Below are 22,350 nucleotides of genomic sequence, written 5' to 3'. Positions count from 1 at the left end.
AGATCCATATCCCCCATTGCTAGGACTCTCAGCTAGAGTTGCCCCCATAGACTCCCTGGAGCCTCCTTCTGTCCAGATCTCTGGCCTGTCCTAGAGATGCACACACACACATTAATTTCCATCTCTCCCTGCTGATCCCCCCAGCTCCCCTCCCCATTCTCTCTTCCATCCAATTCTCTCCCTCCATCTACTTCCAATATCTATTTTATTTCCCCCTATGAAAAAGATACAACCATCCTCCCTTGGAGGCATTCTGTCTTTTAAGGGGACAGAAATTGGGATTATTTCTAGTCACAGATGGATCCAATGACAACTTTGAGGCCCTCCCACTTATTTCCCTTTCAAACGGCTTTACTCAGTGGCTTTCTCTTCAGCCTCTTTAAAGTTCCCTTCAGGTATTCCCTGGCAGAGTCAGGTACCCTACATTTTTGGGGGATTGGTATAGAAAATGGTGGGTAACCTGGAAGGTAATGACTCATTGCCTTAAGGTTTTGTCATATTAAATTAAAAAGATAAAGCATTTATATTGAAAAAAAAAACAGCACGTTTTGGTACTCAACCAGGCAATCCTGTGCAGAAATGGCTTGTCTCCTGCAGAACAGCTTTCTAAACTAGACCACAGAGAAGTCAGAATTTTGGTTTGCCACCTTGAAAACTGCTGGATTTCATTCACTCCTAAGAGCACTGTTTGGTGTTTTATTCAGCAAGTATTTCCTAAATATATTTACAGAGGAAGGCAGGCTCAGCATGTTGTCTGGGGACCCGTGGTGTGGACTCGGGCTCCTGGTCTACAGATAGAAGCATAAGCTGGCATGTGTGTGCATGCTTTGGAACTGAAAGTGCGCTATTAAAGTTGAGTTTTACAGCACATGCATCTTAACCCCAAAATACTTCTAGTCAGATCAAGTTAGGATGATGACTTTCAGGCAGCTTGCAAGAGTAAGGTCTTAGATTTCACAACGTAATGCTCTAGAAGGAGATTAAAGATGGATAAAATGGAATGTGTTCTACTACTAAGCATGCCAGTAACTACCACATTTCATTGAACCTAAGATGTGTGTTATTATTCTGTGTGTCTGTTGACAAAGGAAAATATTCACCCAACTGCACTCTGACATATTACTTTTATATTCGATCTTAAAAAACAAACAAACAAACCAACAAACAAAAACAAACCCTGTCTTATTTGAACGTAGATTTTCATTTATTATTTACATGACATTTGCAAACTCATAAGAAGAAACAAACTTAGTGACAGTTCAAACATTCCTGAGATGACTAATTCATACTGAGCCTTCTGAATTAATGTCTCTATTTATTTATTTTTAAGCAATGATCTCCTGGCTATAGGGTCAGAACACTCCTTAGATAGGAACTCCATTGGTATCTTTGAGATTCTGTTCTGAGTACTTGACATCCATCTTGAAGGTTTTAGATGTGCACATATTGCCAATGAAAGTGTGAAGATGTACCTCAGAGTCAATGCCATATTTCAAAAAATTGTGAGCAAAATATAATTAAAAATCTTAAGTGGATCTCCACACTTTTTTTCCTGTCAGAAATCTCCAGAGTGATCTCTGGATTAGTTCTCCAAAAATGATGAAATATGATTGAAAAAAATTATTAGATTGGAGGTTTCTCAAAGTTTTGAGTTTCTAAGAATTAATTGGTTTATTTATTTAAAAACTTCAATCCCCAGCCCCACACAGGCATGCCAAGCTGGAATCCTTGGCTGTTTCTGACAAGTTTCCCAGCTTGCTGGGATGTGGGTAGCCTGCTGGCTGAGACACAGTTCACTGAAACACCCTTGGGTGCTGTGTTGACTAAGATTTGAGATTATAGTCCTGCAAATTTCACAACAGCCATGGCAGCTGACAGAAAGAAATGTCCTTTTTCTTTTTCTTTTCCTCCTCTGCTTCCTCTTTTTTTTTTTTTTAAGTCACAGCATGATCCTTGGTCCTTCATTATGAACATCCTAGGAGTGAGGAAGCCAAGGTATTTTGACATTAGACTAAACTATTAGTCTGAAGCTGCCAGTCCATCCTAAGTAGAGGGCTTAGAAGTTATTCATATTTCTCTTTTTCAAGTGGTTGGCTTTGGGCCTTGTTGTTGTTGTTGTTGTCGTTGCTGCTGCTGTTGTTGTTTTTTAAACAGTTTTTGTTTTTTACATCAATCATTTATTTTGCCCATGTCATATAAAAGGCCAAAACCCTCATCACAAAAGAAGCTGATGAATCTACTCACGGTGGTCCTTATTAACATTTTGCTATACTGTAAAGGGGTCAGTTCAAGGTTGAGCAAAGGAAGTGCCACATTGCTAGAGAGACAAAATAGCCCAACTGTTTCCTCTGATTCTTGTGTTAATCAGAAATCTCAGTCTTTCCAAAATTCCTAGCAAAAATTCCAAATATCTTAGTCGCAGCCTCTAAAGGTGACTCATTCATGCTGTGATTTCTTGATTCTGATGGTTTTAATGTTTAGCTGATTTCCAGGGCCTAAATTAAAGCTTCAGTCATTTAGGAAAACGATGGTATTAAAAACAAAACAAACTCTTAAACTAAAACAGAAGTTGTCTTAACGTGCTGTGTTTGAAGGAAGTGAGGAAGGCCTCTAGTTGATGGTGAGTCTTCCTGAGGGAGGATTCTGAACAGGTCATCGTGGTCTTCTGTGAACTCTTGGATGAGGGAGAGGTCTTGCAGAGACTGAGGTAAGTGGAGGATAAATGGGGCCTGGGAGTGGCTCTCGTCAGCTCAGTGCTTTTCATGGTACCATTTGTCTTGTAAGAAAAAATATAATATATTAGAGTTGAACTTCGCTTTTTCATTTTCCCTTTATCTTCACATTATCTCGTTGTGAAAGGGGAGGTGTTTCTATTTCTTATGCTTTACTGAGAAAAAGATGAGAGAGACTTCATGTCTGTCAGCAAGGCTGGCTGATGTCCTATGACTGGTAGGAGGACTGACACTTGGACTCCAGTATCTAAGGTCATTCAGAGACACATGGCTGTTCACATTACTTCTTTTCTGTTGATAGAGCAGCATTTGTGGTCTTTGGATGTGGGTCTGTATTTGTATGTGCAGGGTCACTATGTGACTGGAATCTCTTATAAGATAAACTCAGATATATCAAGGACTGGGTTGCATCTGTCCCTAAAAAGCTGTATTGAATATTTGCGTGAGACTTTTGGGAGTGGGGTGGGGCCTTGGTGACTCTGACCCTTCTCCCCTAGGTAAATGGGATATTGGAAAGTTGTAGAAACTTGAAAGGTCAGAGCTATTTGGAGAAAGTAAGCTTTGCTTTTGAATGGTATATTTTGCTCCTGATACCTCTATCCTTTGCTTCCTGGTGTCAGGGGGTGAACATCTCTGTCTCACCACATGCTCATTGCTTTCATGTCCTAGCTCACCACAGGCCAGGAGCAACACAGCCAAGTTGCTAGGGGCTGAAACCATGAGTCAAAGCAAACTTTCCTCTTGTAGGTTGATTTTCTTGGGTATTTTACCACTGAGAAAGAACTTGACACTCAAAGTCTGAGAAAGAACTAGTTACCGGAGAAACTTACACTGACTCTTTAGGTTAGAACCTGTTGGAATTGGGGACAAAGAGAGGCATTTTGAACAGTCAAAGCTCTTAATATGCTTCTGGGTCTAGATCATGTGCCTCTAAACAAACTCCAACCTTGTGAGAAAAGTTAAGTTTCTAGATTGTTCTGGGGTCTAAAAACCAACAGCCTTATTTTCTTGCTGTTTCCAGAGATTCCATTGGAGTTAAATATCAAAATATGGTGGTATCCAGAGATCCCTGGTTGAGGGAACGCCTACTACAAAACTCAACCAGGGATCTCTGAGCTCATTGCGGCCACATCCAGATATTTAACTCCAATAGACCAAACATTCTTATTTTCCCAGGTTCACTCATAGACCTTCATGCGTATGGTTCTTGAAGGGCTGGTTTCCCTAAGTCACTGTGATGGTTCTTCCACTGTCTACAGTGCTGACCAACCAATTAGGACCAATCAGAGAGCCAGCATTCCTGCAAGAAGCCCAAGATGCTTCACTTCACTTGAGTCTTCTATGTAGGCAGGTACCATTCTGGAGAATAGTCTGAAAATTGCATATAGTCTTGAAGAATGCATTTCTCCAAAAATCAAAACCTGATAACTATAGAGATCATCGTTTGGGACATGTTTGCTCCAATACATAAGTTCACTTTTGATGAGTAAGCAAAACCTGGGCTGGGAAGATAGCTTAGTCAGTAAAGGGCTTGCCACATATTCGTGGGGATCCGAGTTTGGTTCCAGCACTCAGATGAAAATCTGAATATGGTGGTATATGATTATAATGCCAGCATTGGAGGTTTGAGACAGAAATTTCTTGGTAGCTCACGGGCTAGCCAGCCCATCCTCCTCTCAAAACATAAGGTGGGCAGTCGTGAGGCATGGTAACTGAAGTTGTCATCTGATCTTTACATGCGTTTGCATACAAATGCACCTGTGTACACATAAACTCCTACACACAACACATGCAGACACATACACGTACATGCATAATCACCCAAAAAGAATAAAGCAAATCATTAGAAACTAGACTCTTGATCATAATGGTCATATATGTTCATGGCTCCTGCTCTGTTTTGTGTTCTGAGCTCATTGTGTTGGGGGAGTGAAGTGAGGTCAAAATCATCTGTCATGTGACTTGCTTCTGATCAGTTTGTTGGTACTTAAGATATTTCTAGAACCCCCGTAAGCTGTTCCCATGCCCTTGACTTAGACAACTGAACTGTGGCCACCCTGAGTCTCAGCTGTTTGACAGGTGTGCTCCATGAGAGCTCTCACACACTTCCAAGACTGAAATGTCAGGAGGAAAAGGAAGAGTAAGTTCCACAGGAGCTGACATGATTGGATCACAACCTAGTCTGACTCCATTTGAGCCCCAGTGCCTTCTTTCTTGAAGCCTCTATTTCCTTCCTTTTGGGGGGAACAGCTTTGTCAACTCAGCCTGCTCAAGAACCTGGTCCTCCTCACTTTGCATAGAATAGAATGGAAAGGAGTGAAATAGGTGGCCATGTTTATGCATTTAGTCGGTTCTGCTATATGCTAGGCCTTGCACTAGGCACTTACAGGAATGCTATAGCTGGTATCAAAGTAGGGAGACTTTCAGATGCCCCTCTCAAGACACACACATATTAGAACCAATTCTAATATACCTAAAATCTATTTATGAGTATTTCCACTTCCTCCTTGGCAACATTTTCCTTTAAGTTTGTCTCTGTAACATAAATCAAATCAACACTATTAGGTAGAGATAGTTTATTATGAGGGTATATTGGAGTTGACCATGAACTATCTCTTTGAATCTGGAAGCCACACAGGACAATTCCCACTAGATGTTTGTTTCTCCAGAAATAAATCCTTGGTGTTTTATTACAAGCAGACATGACATGTAAAATAAAACACAGATTATCAGTGCACACTACATCAACTCATTTTCTTGCTTAGCACCATGGGGTCAAGGAAAGAATCACAGTGACTCTTGGCATGTACAGGATGTCCTGGGCTGAGAAGCTCTCCGGTCAGATCATTTCTTGGTGTGTTTCTAGAAGACCACTTCCTATAACCTTTGGATCCAGAGGTGATTTGGACTGACACATTGGAACCTCAACATGCATTTTTAGATCGGTGAGAGTGTATCCTTTCTTACTCTTTGACGGCTAAATGACGCAAAGGCAGGGCAGGGTTGGGATGTGGCAGACTCCAGCACAAAGTTAGTCAGCCAGGCAGACCTCAGACATTCAACAATAGCCTTGTCTTTGCCTTAATTTTTCTTTGCTGGCTGAAGATTAACGTTAGCATCTTGACTAATGATGCTGTGATCTCCTAATTGCCTTTTTGTTCATTGTTAATTTTCCTTCTTAAAAAATTGGAGAAGTTAGACGTCTAAAAATAATTCTATCAGGATTACTGGGACAAAGGGGTATTGTGGGATCTTAGAAGGAAGTGGCGATGTGTCTCCCCAAATAAATTGTTAGCTATTAATGCCTTGAGATAGTGTCATCATTGATAAACTCTGTCCATCCTATTTTCTGATCACTTCTGTGGACTGTGTGGTTTAGGGATAAAGACTTGGCAGTGCATTTACCTAATGTGGTATCACATGACTCTTTATTTGTCCTACATAGTGGAAAGTATTTGTGGCATATATGATTTTCAAGTGGAAAAAGTTCATTTTGTGATTTATACTGGCACAGTTCAGTAATTCCCCCACCTGGGTCACTTGTCACTTATATGTATTTGAATTGGGAGTCTGTATCTTATTATCTAGAGCTGTATTCTCATAGTTGAAGTCCTAACTTAAATTATTTATTATGTGCTGTTAGACTACTTATTAAATCTCTCTAGGCATCTGTTTTCTCCTCTTTAGGATGTATGTATGAATAATACCGAGTTTCCATGTTGTTTTGAAGATTACATATGGTAACCTATGTCATGTGGCTAACTTGGTGTTTGTCCTATAAGTAAAATCTTTATAGAGATTAGGCATTATTTGCCACACTCCCAGTTAAACATTCCTTAAAAGGTGATGCTCAACAAAATCTGAACAGGAAACAGCTTAACTCATCAACCATTCAACTGGCATCCTTGAGGTGAGAACTCACAATTGAGTTGTAATGAACATCAGGTCAGCTCTCACCTTAGACTGAGATAATTCTAGTTAACCTCAGACAGTATGGTAGTTGTCTTAGTTAGGGTTTCTGTTGCTGTGAAGAGAGTCCATGCTCATGGAAACTTTTCTAATGGAAAACATTGAATCTGGGCTGGCTTACTGTTCAGAGATGGCGTCTATTATCATCATGGTGAGGAGCATGGCAGCATGCAGGCAGACATGGTGCTGGAGCTGAGAGGTTTGCATCCTGATCTGCTGGCAGCAAAAAGAGACTGTGTTCCACACTGGTCATAGCTTGAGCACACATAACCTCAAAGCTCACCCCCACAGTGACACACTTCCTCCAACAAGCCACACCTAGATCCAAAAAGCCACATCTTCTAATAGTGCTGCTCCTATGGTCAACCATTTAAACCCGTGAATCTGTGGGGCTATACTTAACACAGAAGTCATAAGCAAATTCTTAAGTCTCTTTTTGATTCTGTTTCTTTGTTCAAAAGTGAGATATGATAATAGAAGCAGCTTCCCAATATTTGGCAGGGGCTCATGGGAGTTAATTAAAAAATAAATAAGAACAACACTTTGTTTTCCAAAGACAAATCCCTGTTTTCCCTGATAAGTGAAATGTAGGAACAAAGACATGAAAGCAAGCAGAAGACTATTAGTATTGGGTATCTGGGAATGGAAGGGGGTCACTGGAAGGAGGAAAAAGCAAAAGTAATAGGACCCATAGATTGATTCACACACCATTCAGACTTCAGCAGAGATTCTCTTAGTGCAGTGGACAGTGAAAAATGCAGAAACTCACAAATAGTTAAAGAACAGAGAGTATGGATGGATTGTTCAGCCACAAACGTGACATCTATACCACATGCCCCTCCCCCAGGGACCATTATAAAAGAGGTGACAGAATGGCTGTAAGAGTCAGGACTCTGGGAGGATGGGAGTGAGGTAGGCAGGACCACTGACTTGGAGTCGTCATGACAGTGGTTACCTGTACAAGATCAAGCCAGCCAATATTGCAGTATGGAGGGAGGGCAGGCCCATGTGTCCCTCCTCCAACCCCTGTAGCCGAGGAGCTATTGAAAATTGATGGCTTCTTGTGAAAGGAGGGTTAGTTTTCTTTAAGGGTGTGGCCCCTAGTAGGTTGACCAGAGTCCAGGGAATGATCCCATACCTATGAGTATATGGGCAGTGAAGTGGGGTCAGGGACTTGCTAAAAAAGCAAAAATCAATCAATCAATCATTCATCAATCAATCAATCAAATAAACAAACAAAAAATAGAATTTGGGAGGCATTGGGGAGATGAGGGGTGGAGTCAAGAGGCGTTACAGGGAGGAATGAGGGGTGAATTAATAAAAAAAAGTAAATTTTTAAAAAAAGATCAGGCAATCAAAGGATTTAATATGATCAAAGTATATCACATGTATGGAATGTCAAAATGGATTACTTTGTCTAATTAACTGCATAATGAATGATTTTAAGTAATTAATATATCCACAAAGAACAGCACATGTGCCATGTACTCAGTACACCTTAAAATTATCACAAACTATGAAGGTGCCACCTGCTAAGCATATGTTTGCTTCCGGAGAGATGAGCACAGAATATTTCAAGTTAAGAGTGTCACAAAATTGGGAGCGAATGTCTTGTCTTGTCTCACACTTCCCCAAAATGTGCCCTGGCAAAGCCTAAAGATCATGTCACATCCAGTGGCTTGGATGCATCAGCCTTGAGAGGCCTCAAGACTTTCAGAGGTCAAACACTCTAACCCCATGAGGTCTCAGCAGAGGATGAGGAGTTCTGTGGACGTGCCACAGTCAGTTTGTGACAGACAGGAGTTGCCTACCCACCTCTGTCATGTCTTGGGTCATTTCTTTACCAAGCAATAATGACTTCATTTTTATGTTGACAAATTGGGTTGGGAGTTTAAAGTGGAGCATAGGGTTAGTGTGAGGAGTTCCCTGTTTTCTCTGACATCTAGCATTCCCTAGTTGCCCAAGCCTGGCTACACAGGTCCTGGGCCAGCGATAGTTTAAGGGGACTATTGTTGTCCTTGGTGGGGCCACACTGTGTCCCTCCATAGCACTAAGACCTTGTTTCCTGGTAGGTGATGTTTTCCCTTCCCCAGGACTTGCCTCTCTGGAGCTGTGTTCTGATTTCCCTGCTGGCTCACTTGTTTCTTTGGGCTTACTGCCTTGTTTGGGAAGTTTGAAGCAAGAGCTCTGAGAGATGCCAGGAGGTGAGAGGATGCGGTCATTGGACACACAGACTCGATGATGGATGAGCCTTCTACCCAGGGGGCTTGGGTCAGGACCAGTCCAACTGATAAGTTTTTCCAGAACTGAGTAATTCAGAAACAATGCCAGAACAACCTTACCTCTCTCTCTCTCTCTCTCTCTCGTCTCTCTGTCTCTCTGTCTCTGTCTCTTTCTCTATTGATTAAAGAAAACGCTTATCTGCAGCAGGTCTGACTCAACACAGCAACAGCAAGGATAGACTTGAACGTGGATAGCATAAATTGTTTTAGAAATAACGGAGGAGGAACGAGTGAGGAAGGAGGATGTCTTTAAAAGACTTCTATCCAAATATTTTCCTTCTTCTAAGTCTTGAAAAAGCACAATATAACTATTTCTTCTTCCAAATGATCTCATAGCTACTTATTGGGGAAAAATGCTAAATGCTTGTTGTTATTATTATTGTTATTATTATTTACTTGATAGACACTTCTGGTTTGATTCATGTCTGTATCAGTGTCCTCAGTGCTAAGGGACTCTGAGACAAAGCTACATCTTAAGCGTTCCGTTGGTGGCAGAGCAATTCCTGTGCAGAAGGGGCTTCGTTGTTATTCCCCCTTCTCGGCTGTCCTTGAGTCCTTGAGACGGATGTGAGTGGAGTTTTTCAGCCCTCATGCAAAACAACCACCTAAACATAACAGATGACATCAGCTTGGGCTTTTCAATTCCTGGATGGCAGCGGCGTGTTAATCCAGCCTTCATCCTGGATTTCATAAACTAAAACAAGAGAGGCTGGCAGGAGCACAGCGCTGCTGCTGGGTTGAGGAAATTGATGACGGCGAAGCATGCGGGCAACACAGTGTATAAAACTCATAAACGTGTAGGCAGAAGCTCAGCTACTACTTTGGACGGCTTGCTTTCCCGCCAGCAAAGACCAGGACGGCAGGGAGCTGAGCGGGAGCCAGCTGCGAGCCATGAAGAGCCTTTTGTTGCTGACCACACTCCTGGTACCTCTGCACCTGGGCATGGCCTGGAGCGCCAAATATGCGGTGGATTGCCCGGAACATTGTGACAAGACTGAGTGCAGAAGCAGCCTGCGGTGCAAGAGGACAGTGCTAGATGACTGTGGCTGCTGTCAGGTGTGCGCTGCGGGGCCTGGAGAAACCTGCTACCGTACAGTCTCCGGCATGGACGGGGTCAAGTGTGGTCCGGGGCTGAAGTGTCACTTTTACAGCGAGGAGGATGATTTTGGTGACGAGTTTGGTATCTGCAAAGGTAAAGAGCACCTCCTGGTTTCCCACTGTGCAGGGCTCCCGGAGGGTTTTTAGTCAGCCGGAGGAGGAGGTGCATTCCTTTGAACTGCGAGGGAGGATGCAGGGATGCAGGTGGTCCGTTTGATAGAAAGAAAAGGCTATCTGCAGGGGGGATTGGAAAGCAGCGAGCAGGAATCACAAGGACTGCAGCATCCTTGTTCACTGCACGCCTTCAGATGAGAAGGAAAGTTGCAGTGGGAGCTCGTATGCCTTCTTTTTCTGAGAGGCTTTAGAATCTTGACAGGTAGCCTGTTACAAATGGTGGTTTAGGTGTCTGTTCCTCTGAAAGCGAAGGATTACAGAGGTCCTCCTGAGATAACCTCTTAAAGCCGTCTCTGCCTCCCCAGATTTCACTAGCCTTTGATCTTGAGTTCACCCGGAGGAGCGGCTCGCTCAGGCTCAAGTGATCCTGATGAACACTAGTGTGATTTATGGCGTAAGGTGGGCTTAAGTCAGCCAACAAAATAACTCGTGTTCTTGTGAGAGGTCCCCTGAAGTATAAAATAAACCTAGCTTTACTTTTAAAATGTTTCAGTTGGTCAGAAAGTAGCGGATGTTATAAGACAAGCAGAAATAAAAGTAACCTAAAAGTCTGTTGTTGTTGTTTTTAAAAAGGTGGCTGTTTTATAGATTTAAAGAAAAGAAATGAAATTATAATTAAGTCAGAAATCAGAACTAAATGATGCATTGATCTATCTGTGGAATTTATTTTCAAATCTGTTTTAAGTGTATAAAAATAAAAGAAAAGGTTATTTAAAAGTCTGTATACACAGATGCCTTATAATCTCATCACAATATGCTCTTGTGATAAAAAGACTGTGTCCATTCCTGCATCCAGTTGCATAATATAAAGAAGCTGTGAAAATCAGAAAGCCAAGTTCCGAGAAATTTCTAAATAACTCATACTCAATACAATTACAACCTTTACTGGATGACATTCATGTTGAATTAAGATCATCTCATTCATTCTCATTTTAGAAAACAGTTTATAAATTAGCCGTCTATTAGTCTCCAAAACCTGCAGAAGGCTCAGAAATAAATTCTAGAAAGATTTCAGAGATTGTATTCTTTGCATAGATTTTTTGTTGGTTTTTTTGATTCAGACCAACAAGAGGTGGACTGGTAAGGAACTATTTTCTTCAGTGAACACACATATCCATTTTTTTTTTCCTGAATAGGCTTTGTACTTTCTGGAAATTACAGGGCTTATCTGCTAAGAGAAAAGCACCTCACATAAGGAAATTAGGGAGGAAGTGGTTAACGCAGCCCTGGCCTATGAAACAGCCAGTGAGTGCATGTGGGGGAACTGATTTTCCTTTGGCATAAAAACACCTTTGTAAATGTGGTTATGAATGGACAGTGGCACAGAGCAAAACACCCGGCCGTGAGGCAGCGGTTAGTGAACTATGCTATTGAGAATCTATTTTGAATTGCTCTTTTTGGCATTCTCCGCATACCTGGTGAGTTCAGCTTGGAACTGTTGTCTTGCTGCTGGAAATCATAGGCATATTCACCACCTTCCCTGTGGAGTTAGTTATTCTCCATTGCCGCAGGTGAATTCCCTCCTCCAGTCACACGAAGACCAGACTACGTCAGCTTGGATGTCCAGATGTGCGGGGCTGTTTTCTCGTTTGTTTGTTTTTAACATTTAGATGTTTGATCCCGTGTTGCTTGCTAGCAACCAGGCAGCCAGCACCTATTTCTGGAATGTTCTGATCAGCACCCAGCACAATAGGAGCTGCCTTGGACCTGGAACTGGGAAGTGGGCTGAGATTTGCGTTTTGAGCTTCCCTGAAGACAGTCACATCCTAACCCTGTGCTTTTCTGCCAGAGAGTTTTCCCCAAATCAGTCTTAAGGACTTTTCTTCCCAGGGTACGAAGGATGACCAACATCAGATTCCTCTATCATTTGAGTGACAGTGCTAAGTCTCCTAACTTGATACATATTAGTCATGATCATTTGGTGTACTGCAGGATGGCTAAAACTCTGCCGTCCCTCACAACATATGGGATTGTAGAGGAGCAAAAGAATACATCTTCTACCAGTGGTTCCTAACCTTCCTGCTGCGGCAACCCTTTAACATGATTCCTCAGGTTGTGATGACCCCCAACCATATAATTATTTTTTTTGTTACTTCATATCCATAATTTTGTTACTGTTATATATTGTTATGTAAATATTTTTGGAGATAGTGTGTTGCCAAAGGGGTCAGGACCCACAGGTTGAGAACTATCGTGCTTTCTATACAGATTCTGCTGAGTTACCCTACTGAGATACTGCTATGCCACACATTCATTCTCACAGCTGACAGGCCTCCTTATTTCACTGCACTATGTCTTAGTCTAAGTATTAAATACTGATTATGAAATATTAAGCTCCGAAAGAGCTCCTCGTTGTTGGTAGGTGTGCAAGCCCTCTGGTGTGCACATCCTGAGGTTTCTTGCTCTCTTAGCATCTTATCTTTGCAAAGAGCTTGGTTAGTGAATCTCTTAACAGCTGGGGGAGTTAGTAAATGCCTAGTGCTGTTTTGACAGATAAGAAATTTTACAACTGTGGGAGCAGACTGGGGACTGGTTATTTCGTGGTCAGGTGGGCTGACAGGCCTCTTAGCTCTTTGAAACAGTAAGCTGTTTCATAGATTAAGGACTCAATCACACCCATCAAACTAGTTGAGGAGGTAATGCTTATATCTCTTTAATTTCCCATCTTCACTTAGCTGTGCCCAAGAAAATTTGTGAAAATCTGTGTCATCTGTGCAGAAAATAAATAGAATAAAGACTGGTCGAAGGGTGGGGCTGGCAAGAAGCCTCGGTGGGGAAAGACACCTGTTGTTAATCCTGACAACTGAAATGTGAGCCCCAGAACCCACACTGGAAAGAACCAATGCAACAAGTTGTGCTCTGGCTTCCAAACATGTACACACACACACACACACACACAGAGAGGCTCACAGGCACATGCACATATACATACCTGCACATATAGACACACATACAAAGAGGTCCACAGGCACATGCATGCACACATGCCTGTACACACATACACACACACACACACACACACACACACACACACACACACACTGAAAAAATAAAGAAGGAAGGAAGGAAGAAAAAAAGAAAGACAAAAGAGAGGGAAGATTTTTTAAAGACTGGTCTAAGGAGATTTGTTATGTAAGCTTTGAATCATGATCTTCATTAATTAAGACTGAGACAGGTGTTATCTGGTCTTCCTATGTAGTTTTGCATTTATGACTCCAACTTTCAACTTTTCAAATTTTGGCGTTAGTGAGGAGTAATTGCACCAGGCAATGTCCAGGAGACTGAGTCAAATCCTAAGCTTATCTCTCACCAGGCTGGGAGGATGGAACCCTCTACTTAAACAGCATTCCCTCTGCCCTCAGACTGGAACCCTCTACCTAAACAGCATTCCCTCTGCCCTCAGACTGGAACCCTCTACTTAAACAGCATTCCCTCTGCCCTCAGACTGTCCCTATGGCACGTTCGGGATGGAATGCAAAGAGACTTGCAATTGCCAGTCGGGCATATGTGACAGGGTGACCGGGAGATGTCTGGACTTTCCCTTCTTCCAGTATGCGGCAGCCAAGTCGCCCAGCAGGACGCCTGCCTCCCACACAGGTAAGCTAAGCCCTAAGTGGTGACCTTGGTCTCAGTTCGGATCACAGTAAAATCTAAGGGTAGAACTTGGTGTTGGTCTAAACGGGTTTGTCTGCTTTGTTTTCCTCAGGGAAAGATGGGCAGTCTTTGAGTTTGGGAGCTTTTGCTATTTTCAGACCAAGTCTCATTGATAATTCTGAGGGTACTATGGACTCTCATAAAGTCTATCGAATTTTAATGAACCAACAAAGACAAATCTGCCATTTAAAAAAAAACAAAACAAAACTGTCCAACCAATTCAGGCAACCTTCTTTGAACGCTTTAGTGATCTGTTTTATGGACGCACTAGACAAAACTATTTCTCTCCCAACTCCACACAGAAAGAGAGCAGTGAGGTATTTGTTGGGTCAACTGTAAGAACCAGAATAAAAGATACAGACCATTTCCCCTCCTCCTGTCCCTCCTCTTCCTCCTGCCTCCTCTACCTCTCCTCCCTCCCTCCTCCTCTTCCTTTATCAAATAGAAGCAATAAAGTGGAATAGAAGTGGGTTTATGGATTTTGGAGCTGGTAAGAATTAATCTCTATGGTGAGATCCAGGGAATGATAAAACTGTAGCAATGCTTATGTGTAGCTGACAGGTCCAGCCTGTGTGGTTGTACATATAACCCTCCCTCCATAAGTAACAAAAAAAAACAGACAGGGTTCATGATCATGCAGTTATAAGGGGTCATTTGGAGGAAACAAAATTCACTCTTAAACTCTCAACATTTAGCCACAATAACTTCCCATTAATATTAATAAACTATACCTCCTCCAGATGGGAAGCAGTCACTCAAATGCACTTTATTTAGGTTGTACTTCTGGCCCTTTGCATGGGAAATTTAGCAAATGCACTTATTCTTTCTGTTACCATCTTTGGATATTGTGCTTTTAAGTCAATTCATAGTTTTAAGTATGACTGATCTTATACATCAAATTTTAACTTACTAGATGAATAGCTTCCTGGACATTGAGTCTGGAAACTGGAATACTATGAACAGATTAAATCATGTGATTTATCTTTATAATTTTTGACAAAGCAAAAGGTGGGGGATTTAGGGGATTTAAGACTTGAATAGCTTTTTACTTGAGTTTCATATAACACATGAAAACAAGTCCCTTCAGGGCCGTCAGCGTATCTAGTGTTTCAAATCCAGCTCGTTCCAGAACCTTCTGATTAGCCCAGGACTCACAAGTTTCCTTCTTCCTCACGTTCTTCCAAGTACCTGGAAACTATAATTGGAAACCACCAATCACTCACTCTCTCTCAGATCTGGAAGTGCTCTGAAGCAATTATTTATAAAAGAGATTTGAGATCTAGTTTCTCAGTTTACCTTGCAGCCTCAAGCATTTTCAGCTTCCTTTATCTTTTCTTCTTTTTAAAAGTAGAGTCAGAGTCTCACTAATAACCTTAGTAGACCTGGAACTTACTGTGTAGACTAGGCTGGGCTCGAACTCACAGCAGTGCATGCCCCTCCCTTCTGAACGCTGGGAGTTAGACATGCATCACTCCCAACGTTTGTTTTGCTCTCTTAAGACTATGGTTACAAAGAACTGTGAAGAAATAACCTTTGGACCTCCACTAATGGATGTCTGAATCTTTCTGAAGGGCAGGATTTAATTGTACTGCAGGTCTTTGCTGGCTTTGTTTTGGGTTGATTTTTGTAGTCTTGGAGACCGAAGGCAAGGCATTGTGTACTCTGGATGAGTGTTCTACTATCAAACTACATCTTCATCACTTTGTTGTGTCCCTTTGATGGTACCTGGAATGGAATGTCTGAGAGGCTATGATGGCTGCTTCCAACAGTCTCCCTGATGGGGAATCTTGATTGACATACCTAAGTCCCTCCTGCTATGACCCGTTGGCAGGTTCCCTTTGGTTGTGCAGCCTCGTTCATAGAAGTTTGCCACTCTCTTTAGTTTGCTTGCAAATGATCTTGATGTCTTGGCTACTATACAAAAATTCTAGGGCTGGAGAGATGGCTCAGTGCTTAAGAGCACACACTGCTCTTCTGAAGGTCCTGAGTTCAAATCCCAGCAACCACATGGTAGCTCACAGCTATCTGTAATGAGATCTGATGCCCTCTTCTGGTATGTCTGAAGACAGCTACAGTGTATTTACATATAATAAATAAATAAATTAAAAATTTTTCTAGAAGGTTATGTATTACTGGATTGTCATTATATACTAAGCTATACAAAAATAGTTTCATTGAAAGCTAGGAATGGATATTTTTACTAAAAATGTAAGAGGAAATCAGTTGGTTTTCTTTCTTTTTGGATTCATGATATTTAAAAATCTTTTATTCAGGTAATCTTAGTGAACCTTAGATTCACAAGAAAGGGAAGAGTATCTGAAAGATATGGTCAGGCTGCCCTGTTTGCCCTTGCCTTGTCTACTTGGCATTTGCCTGTGTTCCAGAGTCTACAGGGAAGAGCATGGCTCCTCAGTCCTGCCAAAGGGTTCACATTAGCACTTTGCAAACCCATCTGAGCCCACCCTTTGAGAACAAATCAAGTAACTCCCAGGTCTACTATCATAGCTTCTCCCAATTAGGTGGGATCTTCTACAAATTGCTACCTGTTGCTAGCTATCTTTCTCTTGGCAGGTGGGATTCCTGATCCTATCCATCTCAGTTTTAACTTTTATTATATTTTTGGCAGCCAGTGTCCAAGAATGGAAACTCCCGAGTCCCATTTTTTTTCAAGCTAGGAATGCTCCTTATCCATTTATCTGCCACACCACACTAATCTTGCTCCATTCTATTTCATGATGTAAACTGTGAACACAAGCATGTGTCACTCCTCTTAGGAGCAGATTTCATTCTAAAAAAAAAAAAATTCTAAATCTTATAAGCCTTTCCCATGTGAATGGCAAGATCTACCTTTAGAAAAGAGAGCTGCCTACCTGAGTGATACTGATAAGTTAATTCATCTTTCATGAAGTTAACATAAAATTCTTTCTAGAGATCTATTGTTGCAGCATCTGATCATTTCCTGAGTCTGTAGTGACCACCTATCATGCTCCAAACATTGTTATCCATGCTGAGAACACAGGTGAAAGTGGAAGAGAGCAAATGCAAGAAGTCCTACTTTTATTAAGCTGGAATTTTAGGAATAGAGTGAGATAATGTCCGGGAGAGATGGGTTACATGTGGACCAGAGGAGGAAGTGGCGCTAGGTGTGCATAGAGAAATGATGATGTGGGGATGTTATCTTGGCTGGAAGAGTGGTTCTGAGCTGTTCAGTAGAGTGGATAGAGGATTTTGAATCAAAGATTTATTTTAAATTCAACCACAAAATAAAACCAAAATAATACAAATCCACGCTTGATCTTTAATTTGCAGATGTTTTGATTTGTGTGCCTTCTGATTTCAGAGCGTGACGCAGCATCCGGAGATGGCAATGCTGTGAGAGAAGAGGCTGGAGAACCGAGTGCTGCCCGGCCCTCTGTGATGAAATGGTTAAAGCCACGCTGATCCTGGCGGAGATTTGCCAAGAGAAGGCTTCACTTTAGTGACCAACATTCAGCGAACATTTTAAGAACCGTCTAGAAGATAGACTGTGGACATGTAATTTATGGAGATCAAGTGTGATTCAGAAAAAAAAAAGTAGGCTATACACAATCCATAAAACACATATGACTGAACACTTTTAGGTATTTGTTAAATATTTAAATTCATATAGATCTGTTAAGTGTGTGCCTGGGTGTGTGTGTGTGTGTGTGTTGTGTGTGTGTATGTGTGTGGTGTGTGTGTGTGTGTGGTGTGTGTATGTGTGTGTGTGTGTGTGGTGTGTGTGTATGTGTGTGTGGTGTGTGTGTGTGTGTGTGGTGTGTGTGTATGTGTGTGTGGTGTGTGTGTGTGTGGTGTGTATGTGTGTGTGTGTGTGTGTGGTGTGTGTGTGTGTATGTGTGTGTGGTGTGTGTGTGTGTGTGTGTGTAATCACCAAGGAACTTAATATGCAATTGAGATGGTTTTACAGTCAATGTGTAATCCACTCAAAGCTGAAGAACTGGGGGTTCATTGACTTGGGTACACGTTCTTATTGAGATACAGGTTGAAGAAGAGTTAGAAGTAGGAGACAGAGGGATGGTTGTAAAGTAGGGGTTTTCATATTTGACTCATCCTTGTAACAGTTTAAAATGTTTTATATTGTTTTAATTGGAGGAAGTAAAACAAGATCAGAAAAGCCTTGAAGGAAGTGAGATATTGGAAGCTCACAGAAATCTGAGCAACTGCTTTGAATGGAAATGCGATTATTCCAGCTCCTTGTATCTGATGGGATGGGGCAGGCAGAGGAGGCAGATAGAGGAATGACTATATATATATTCCCATCACTATATTCCTGTCACTGGTTTAAACACTGTGGACCTTGAGACAGATCTAGAAAGTAGTTTGCTTCCTGAAGGACAGAACAGGGTGAAGGTGAATATTTATGTATTTTTATAAACAAATCTTGTAGTTTAAATATTTCCAGCACCCATGTGTTTCACCATCTTAGAGAAATTACCCTAATGTTGTTGTTTAAAATGGGTTCTCAAACACTCATATATGGAAATTGTGTTATTAACAATTGCACTAATAGTAATAAAAATGTAGTTACTCTGGATTTATACAATGTTGAAAATTTTAAAAAATGCTATATCTTGAGTGAATTTAAAATTTAAATCAAAAAATAACTTTTTAGACGGTTTGAGAAAGGAAAGTTAATTTTCATTAGGAAATGTGTCAGCTTTAAGTTATTTTCTTTTTTATTCTTTTAAACTTGATTGATGAATGGAACTGAGCTTACACCTGGAGGACCTTAGCACAAGAAGAACTGTTTTACTGCTGATGCTGGGAGATATTTGCAGAGCATTTTATTTGGAGTGAAGAACTTATTTAAGAAGTATTTCCTTATTTACTTATATTTTATTCTCAAACTTTGCCAACAGAGTTGTGAATGTACTTGTGGGAAGATCCTTGAATGTAATGTTAGGTTTTGGTTTTAAAGAACAGTGTATTATTGTTCAATAAAAATGGCACAACTGTTCCGTGTTGACTGGTTTTCTTTGCTTGATTCAGACTGTGACCCTCCTGAAAAGTGAGTGCCCATATATGCCAACCTTTTTACAGTTTTATTCACTTCTGGGTTTTTTTTTCCTTAAACTTGTTTCTTTCTTTATCTCTGTCTCTCTGTCTCTCTTTTAATTCAAGACCAACAAAACCCACATTTTAGTGTGTTAAGTTAGCTATATAGTATGTAGTATACACAACTGATATGGCTATACCAGTAATATCAAGGATGCTAAGTGATGATTCTTTCACTGTTATTCAGATACTGAACTCAGCAAAAATCCTTTTTTTGTTTTTTGCTCCTTCTTGGACGGTAGAAGAATTTCTATGAAACGGCCTCTACACTCGATTCCAGGTTCATTGGGAAAATCCCAAATGATTGTCCCATATGTCTGTTAACTGACTGAAGGTTACAAATCTTCACTGTGACCATAACCAAATCAAGCAAGAATGGATTTACCAACTCTAACTTCAGCCACGTTTTCTAAGGTCCCAGAGTCACAACTTTTACCCCGTATGCTAGAATTCATGTATCCTAAATTGCTCTGTAGTCTTTTGGCTAATTCTGATAGTAGGGGCCCTGAAATCTTCGGATTCACAGAATCCAGCCCTTGCCTTCCAGACACTGAGAGCCTCACCAGTGCAAGCAATAACTTTAGGACAGTACTGGTATTAGCCTGACTAGACTGTCACTTCTTATAAAAGGCAGTTTGGAAAGGCTTCTGTTTCTACTCTCTTTTATTCTTCCATGGACATTTAAATGGAGGTAGAGGACCCACAAATGTAATCAAACAGCACACAGCTACCTCCTTTTTAGTTACCCTAATCATTTACCTAATACCCCATTTATTTATTTATTTATTTATTTATTTATTTATTTATTTATTTATTTCAACACAGGGTTCCTCTGTGTGGCCCTGGCTGTCCTGGAACTCTGTAGACCAGGCTGGCCTCGAACTCAGAAATCTGCTTGCCTCTGCCTCTCAAGTGCTGGGATTAAAGGCGTGAACCACCACCACTCGGCCTAATATCTCATTTAAAAATTATGTATTATATAGAGAACCACTCCTCCTGGAAAGGTATACCCAATTTTAAAATCTGTGGAGTTTTTGTTTGGTTCGTTGGTTTACTATTTTTAAAAAGGGGGGAGGGCTGAAATGTCCAAGCAATTTTAAGCGTAGAGTAATTTAATTGTTAAATTTTAAGTGTAGACTCTCAAAAGCTAGCATCTCTTGAACCTTCTGGAACCTTCAGTAGGCCACATGTTGCTAATTCAGTAGAATTTGAGGTGGGGCCCATTTTAATCACCTAGGTAATTCAAGGTTCTAGAAACCATACCTTTGATAATGGCTGCTATAGGAACATTTAGATGCTTAGAAATGAAATAAGCTGCAACTCAAGCCAATCAATCATGAATTGGTTGCTGTATTTCCTAAGCAGTTGTTGTACCTAATTTTTGTTGTGTTTTGTCTTCAAAGCAGGGTCTCACTATGCAGCTCTGGCTGTCCTGGGACTCTCTATGTTGACAAGGCTGGCCTTGAACTCACAGAGATCCTCCTGCCTCTGCCTCCCAAGTGCTGGGACTAAATGCATGCATGAACCACGCCTCCTAGCAATGTAAACCCAGTTTTAAAACCCGTGGAGTGTTTTGATTGGTTGGTTTACTATTTTTAAAAAGGGGGTGAAAACTGTCCAAGTAATTTTGAACTCTAGGGGTTTAAAGAGGCGAAGGCAGGAGGATCCCAGGTTTAAGGCAATGTCTCAGAAGGTAAACAAGCAGATGACAATGAAGATGCTTGGGGGCCTTTGTAAGGACAGATAGGAGGTCATCAAAAAGGATGGCGGTAGAAGATGAAGAGTCAGGAAGCTATAAGGTAGATTGTTCCGATGGAAAGAAAGACGTCGAAGAAGAATGGCCAGTCGTGTCATGTGTCCCCCATAGAAACAGCTGAACTGAAATGGCCTCAGGGGATTGGAGAAGAGGAGATGGAGGCCTGTCTGAATGGTGTGAATGCACCACAGATGAGCGCTTTTCCCAGAAGGCTGTCGGGGAAGGTCTGAAGGCAATAAGCCTACAGCAAGATTGTGAAGTTACTTAGTAGCAGTTTGTTTCTTTCTGTCCTTCCCACTCAGTAACTGAGAGCTGACATTCAAGGTGCAGGATTACCTGTGAGAAAAGAAGGTAAAGATAGAAGGTGATGTCAGTGAGACAATTCAGTGAAGTCTGCTGACAGGCACCACCAATGAGCAGGGTGTGGTGCACAACTGTGATAACAGCCCTTGCTGGGCTACTTCAGGGGGATGGTCACAAGTGTGAGATTGGTGAGGGCTACAGAGTAACACTCTATCTAGAGCAAGCAAGCAAGCAAGCAAAGAGAAGCCAAAAGAGTATTGTTGTATATTGTTGACAAAACTCAGATTATCATACCATATAGCAACCCTAAATTTTGTGCAAAAACAGGTTGCATGGGCCAGTCAAGAGACCAGTGATGTTTGTTTTATTCTTTGTATCTTTATGTATTTTCTAAAAAAAAATTCTAGAGGTAGTTTTCTTTTAAAATTGGGGAAAAGCATAAGATTATCTCAATTTTTGATTATTAAGATTTGATCCTTCAAGAGTTCTTAAATGTATTTAATCACCTGGACACTGGACTGTGAAAACAGGAACTTCAATCCAAAGGAACGAAGGCGTTCACATAAAAACGTCGACATACCCTGTCGCTCTCTGTGGGAGCAGATTTTGTCTCAAAAGAGGCAAGCCTGAGGATTCTCAGAAAGTGCAAATAAAGGTCTTTGGACCAAAGTGCACTTTTAAAATGACAGTTCACCTTCGCTACCTATGCTATCTGCTCAGGCCACCAGGGTTTTAAAAGTATTTCCTGACACCTGTGGAGTTGGTAAATATTTCCTGTTTTTGTTGTGTCTAGAGAAAACAGGAATTAACAACTTGGGAGTGTTCATCCAACACCCAATGTGGACGACCTCTGCCTGGGCAGTTTTCAGTGCGAGGCCACAGGACACTCAATTTCTTAAAATCTATCCTAATGATTTCTCTTAAGAGAGAAGCCATTGTTAGGATAATTCATTGAACTAAATGGCAGAAGAGAAGCTTTATCTACAGGGCAACTATCTATATCTATAGGGGCAACTATCTATAACTGTGTAACTATCTGTAACTATAACTATCTATAGTGGCAACTATCAACGCATGGATCTACCTAGAAAGCCAACTGTAACAGTGTCTGAGCCAGCAAGCATCCTTCCTGTATACAGCTCAGCACTAACTACATAGTTAGCACATTTTTTTATTGGATATATTCTTTATTTACATTTCAAATGTCATCCCCTTTCCCAGTTTTCTCCCCTCCCAGAAACCCTCTATCCCATCCTCCCACCCCCTACTTCTTTCTATAAGGGTGTTC

The 22,350-nt window shown here is 41.2% G+C and overlaps 1 protein-coding gene across 1 annotated transcript; it reads left to right on the top strand.

Annotated features, from left to right (window-relative positions):
* Positions 1 to 9,617: 9,617 nt before the first annotated feature.
* On the top strand, positions 9,618 to 18,906 carry Esm1 (endothelial cell specific molecule 1). The gene is made up of 3 exons (XM_052159953.1): positions 9,618 to 10,175; positions 13,700 to 13,852; positions 17,250 to 18,906. The coding sequence occupies exons 1-3, from the start codon at positions 9,875 to 9,877 to the stop codon at positions 17,348 to 17,350; spliced, it is 555 nt and encodes a 184-aa protein (XP_052015913.1). The 5' UTR covers positions 9,618 to 9,874; the 3' UTR covers positions 17,351 to 18,906.
* Positions 18,907 to 22,350: the final 3,444 nt, after the last annotated feature.

The sequence above is a fragment of the Apodemus sylvaticus genome, chromosome 16 (genome assembly GCF_947179515.1).
Source record: "Apodemus sylvaticus chromosome 16, mApoSyl1.1, whole genome shotgun sequence".
Taxonomy (NCBI): Eukaryota; Metazoa; Chordata; class Mammalia; order Rodentia; family Muridae; genus Apodemus; species Apodemus sylvaticus.
Note: the sequence above shows the minus strand (reverse complement) of the source record. Positions and strands in the feature narration are given on the sequence as shown.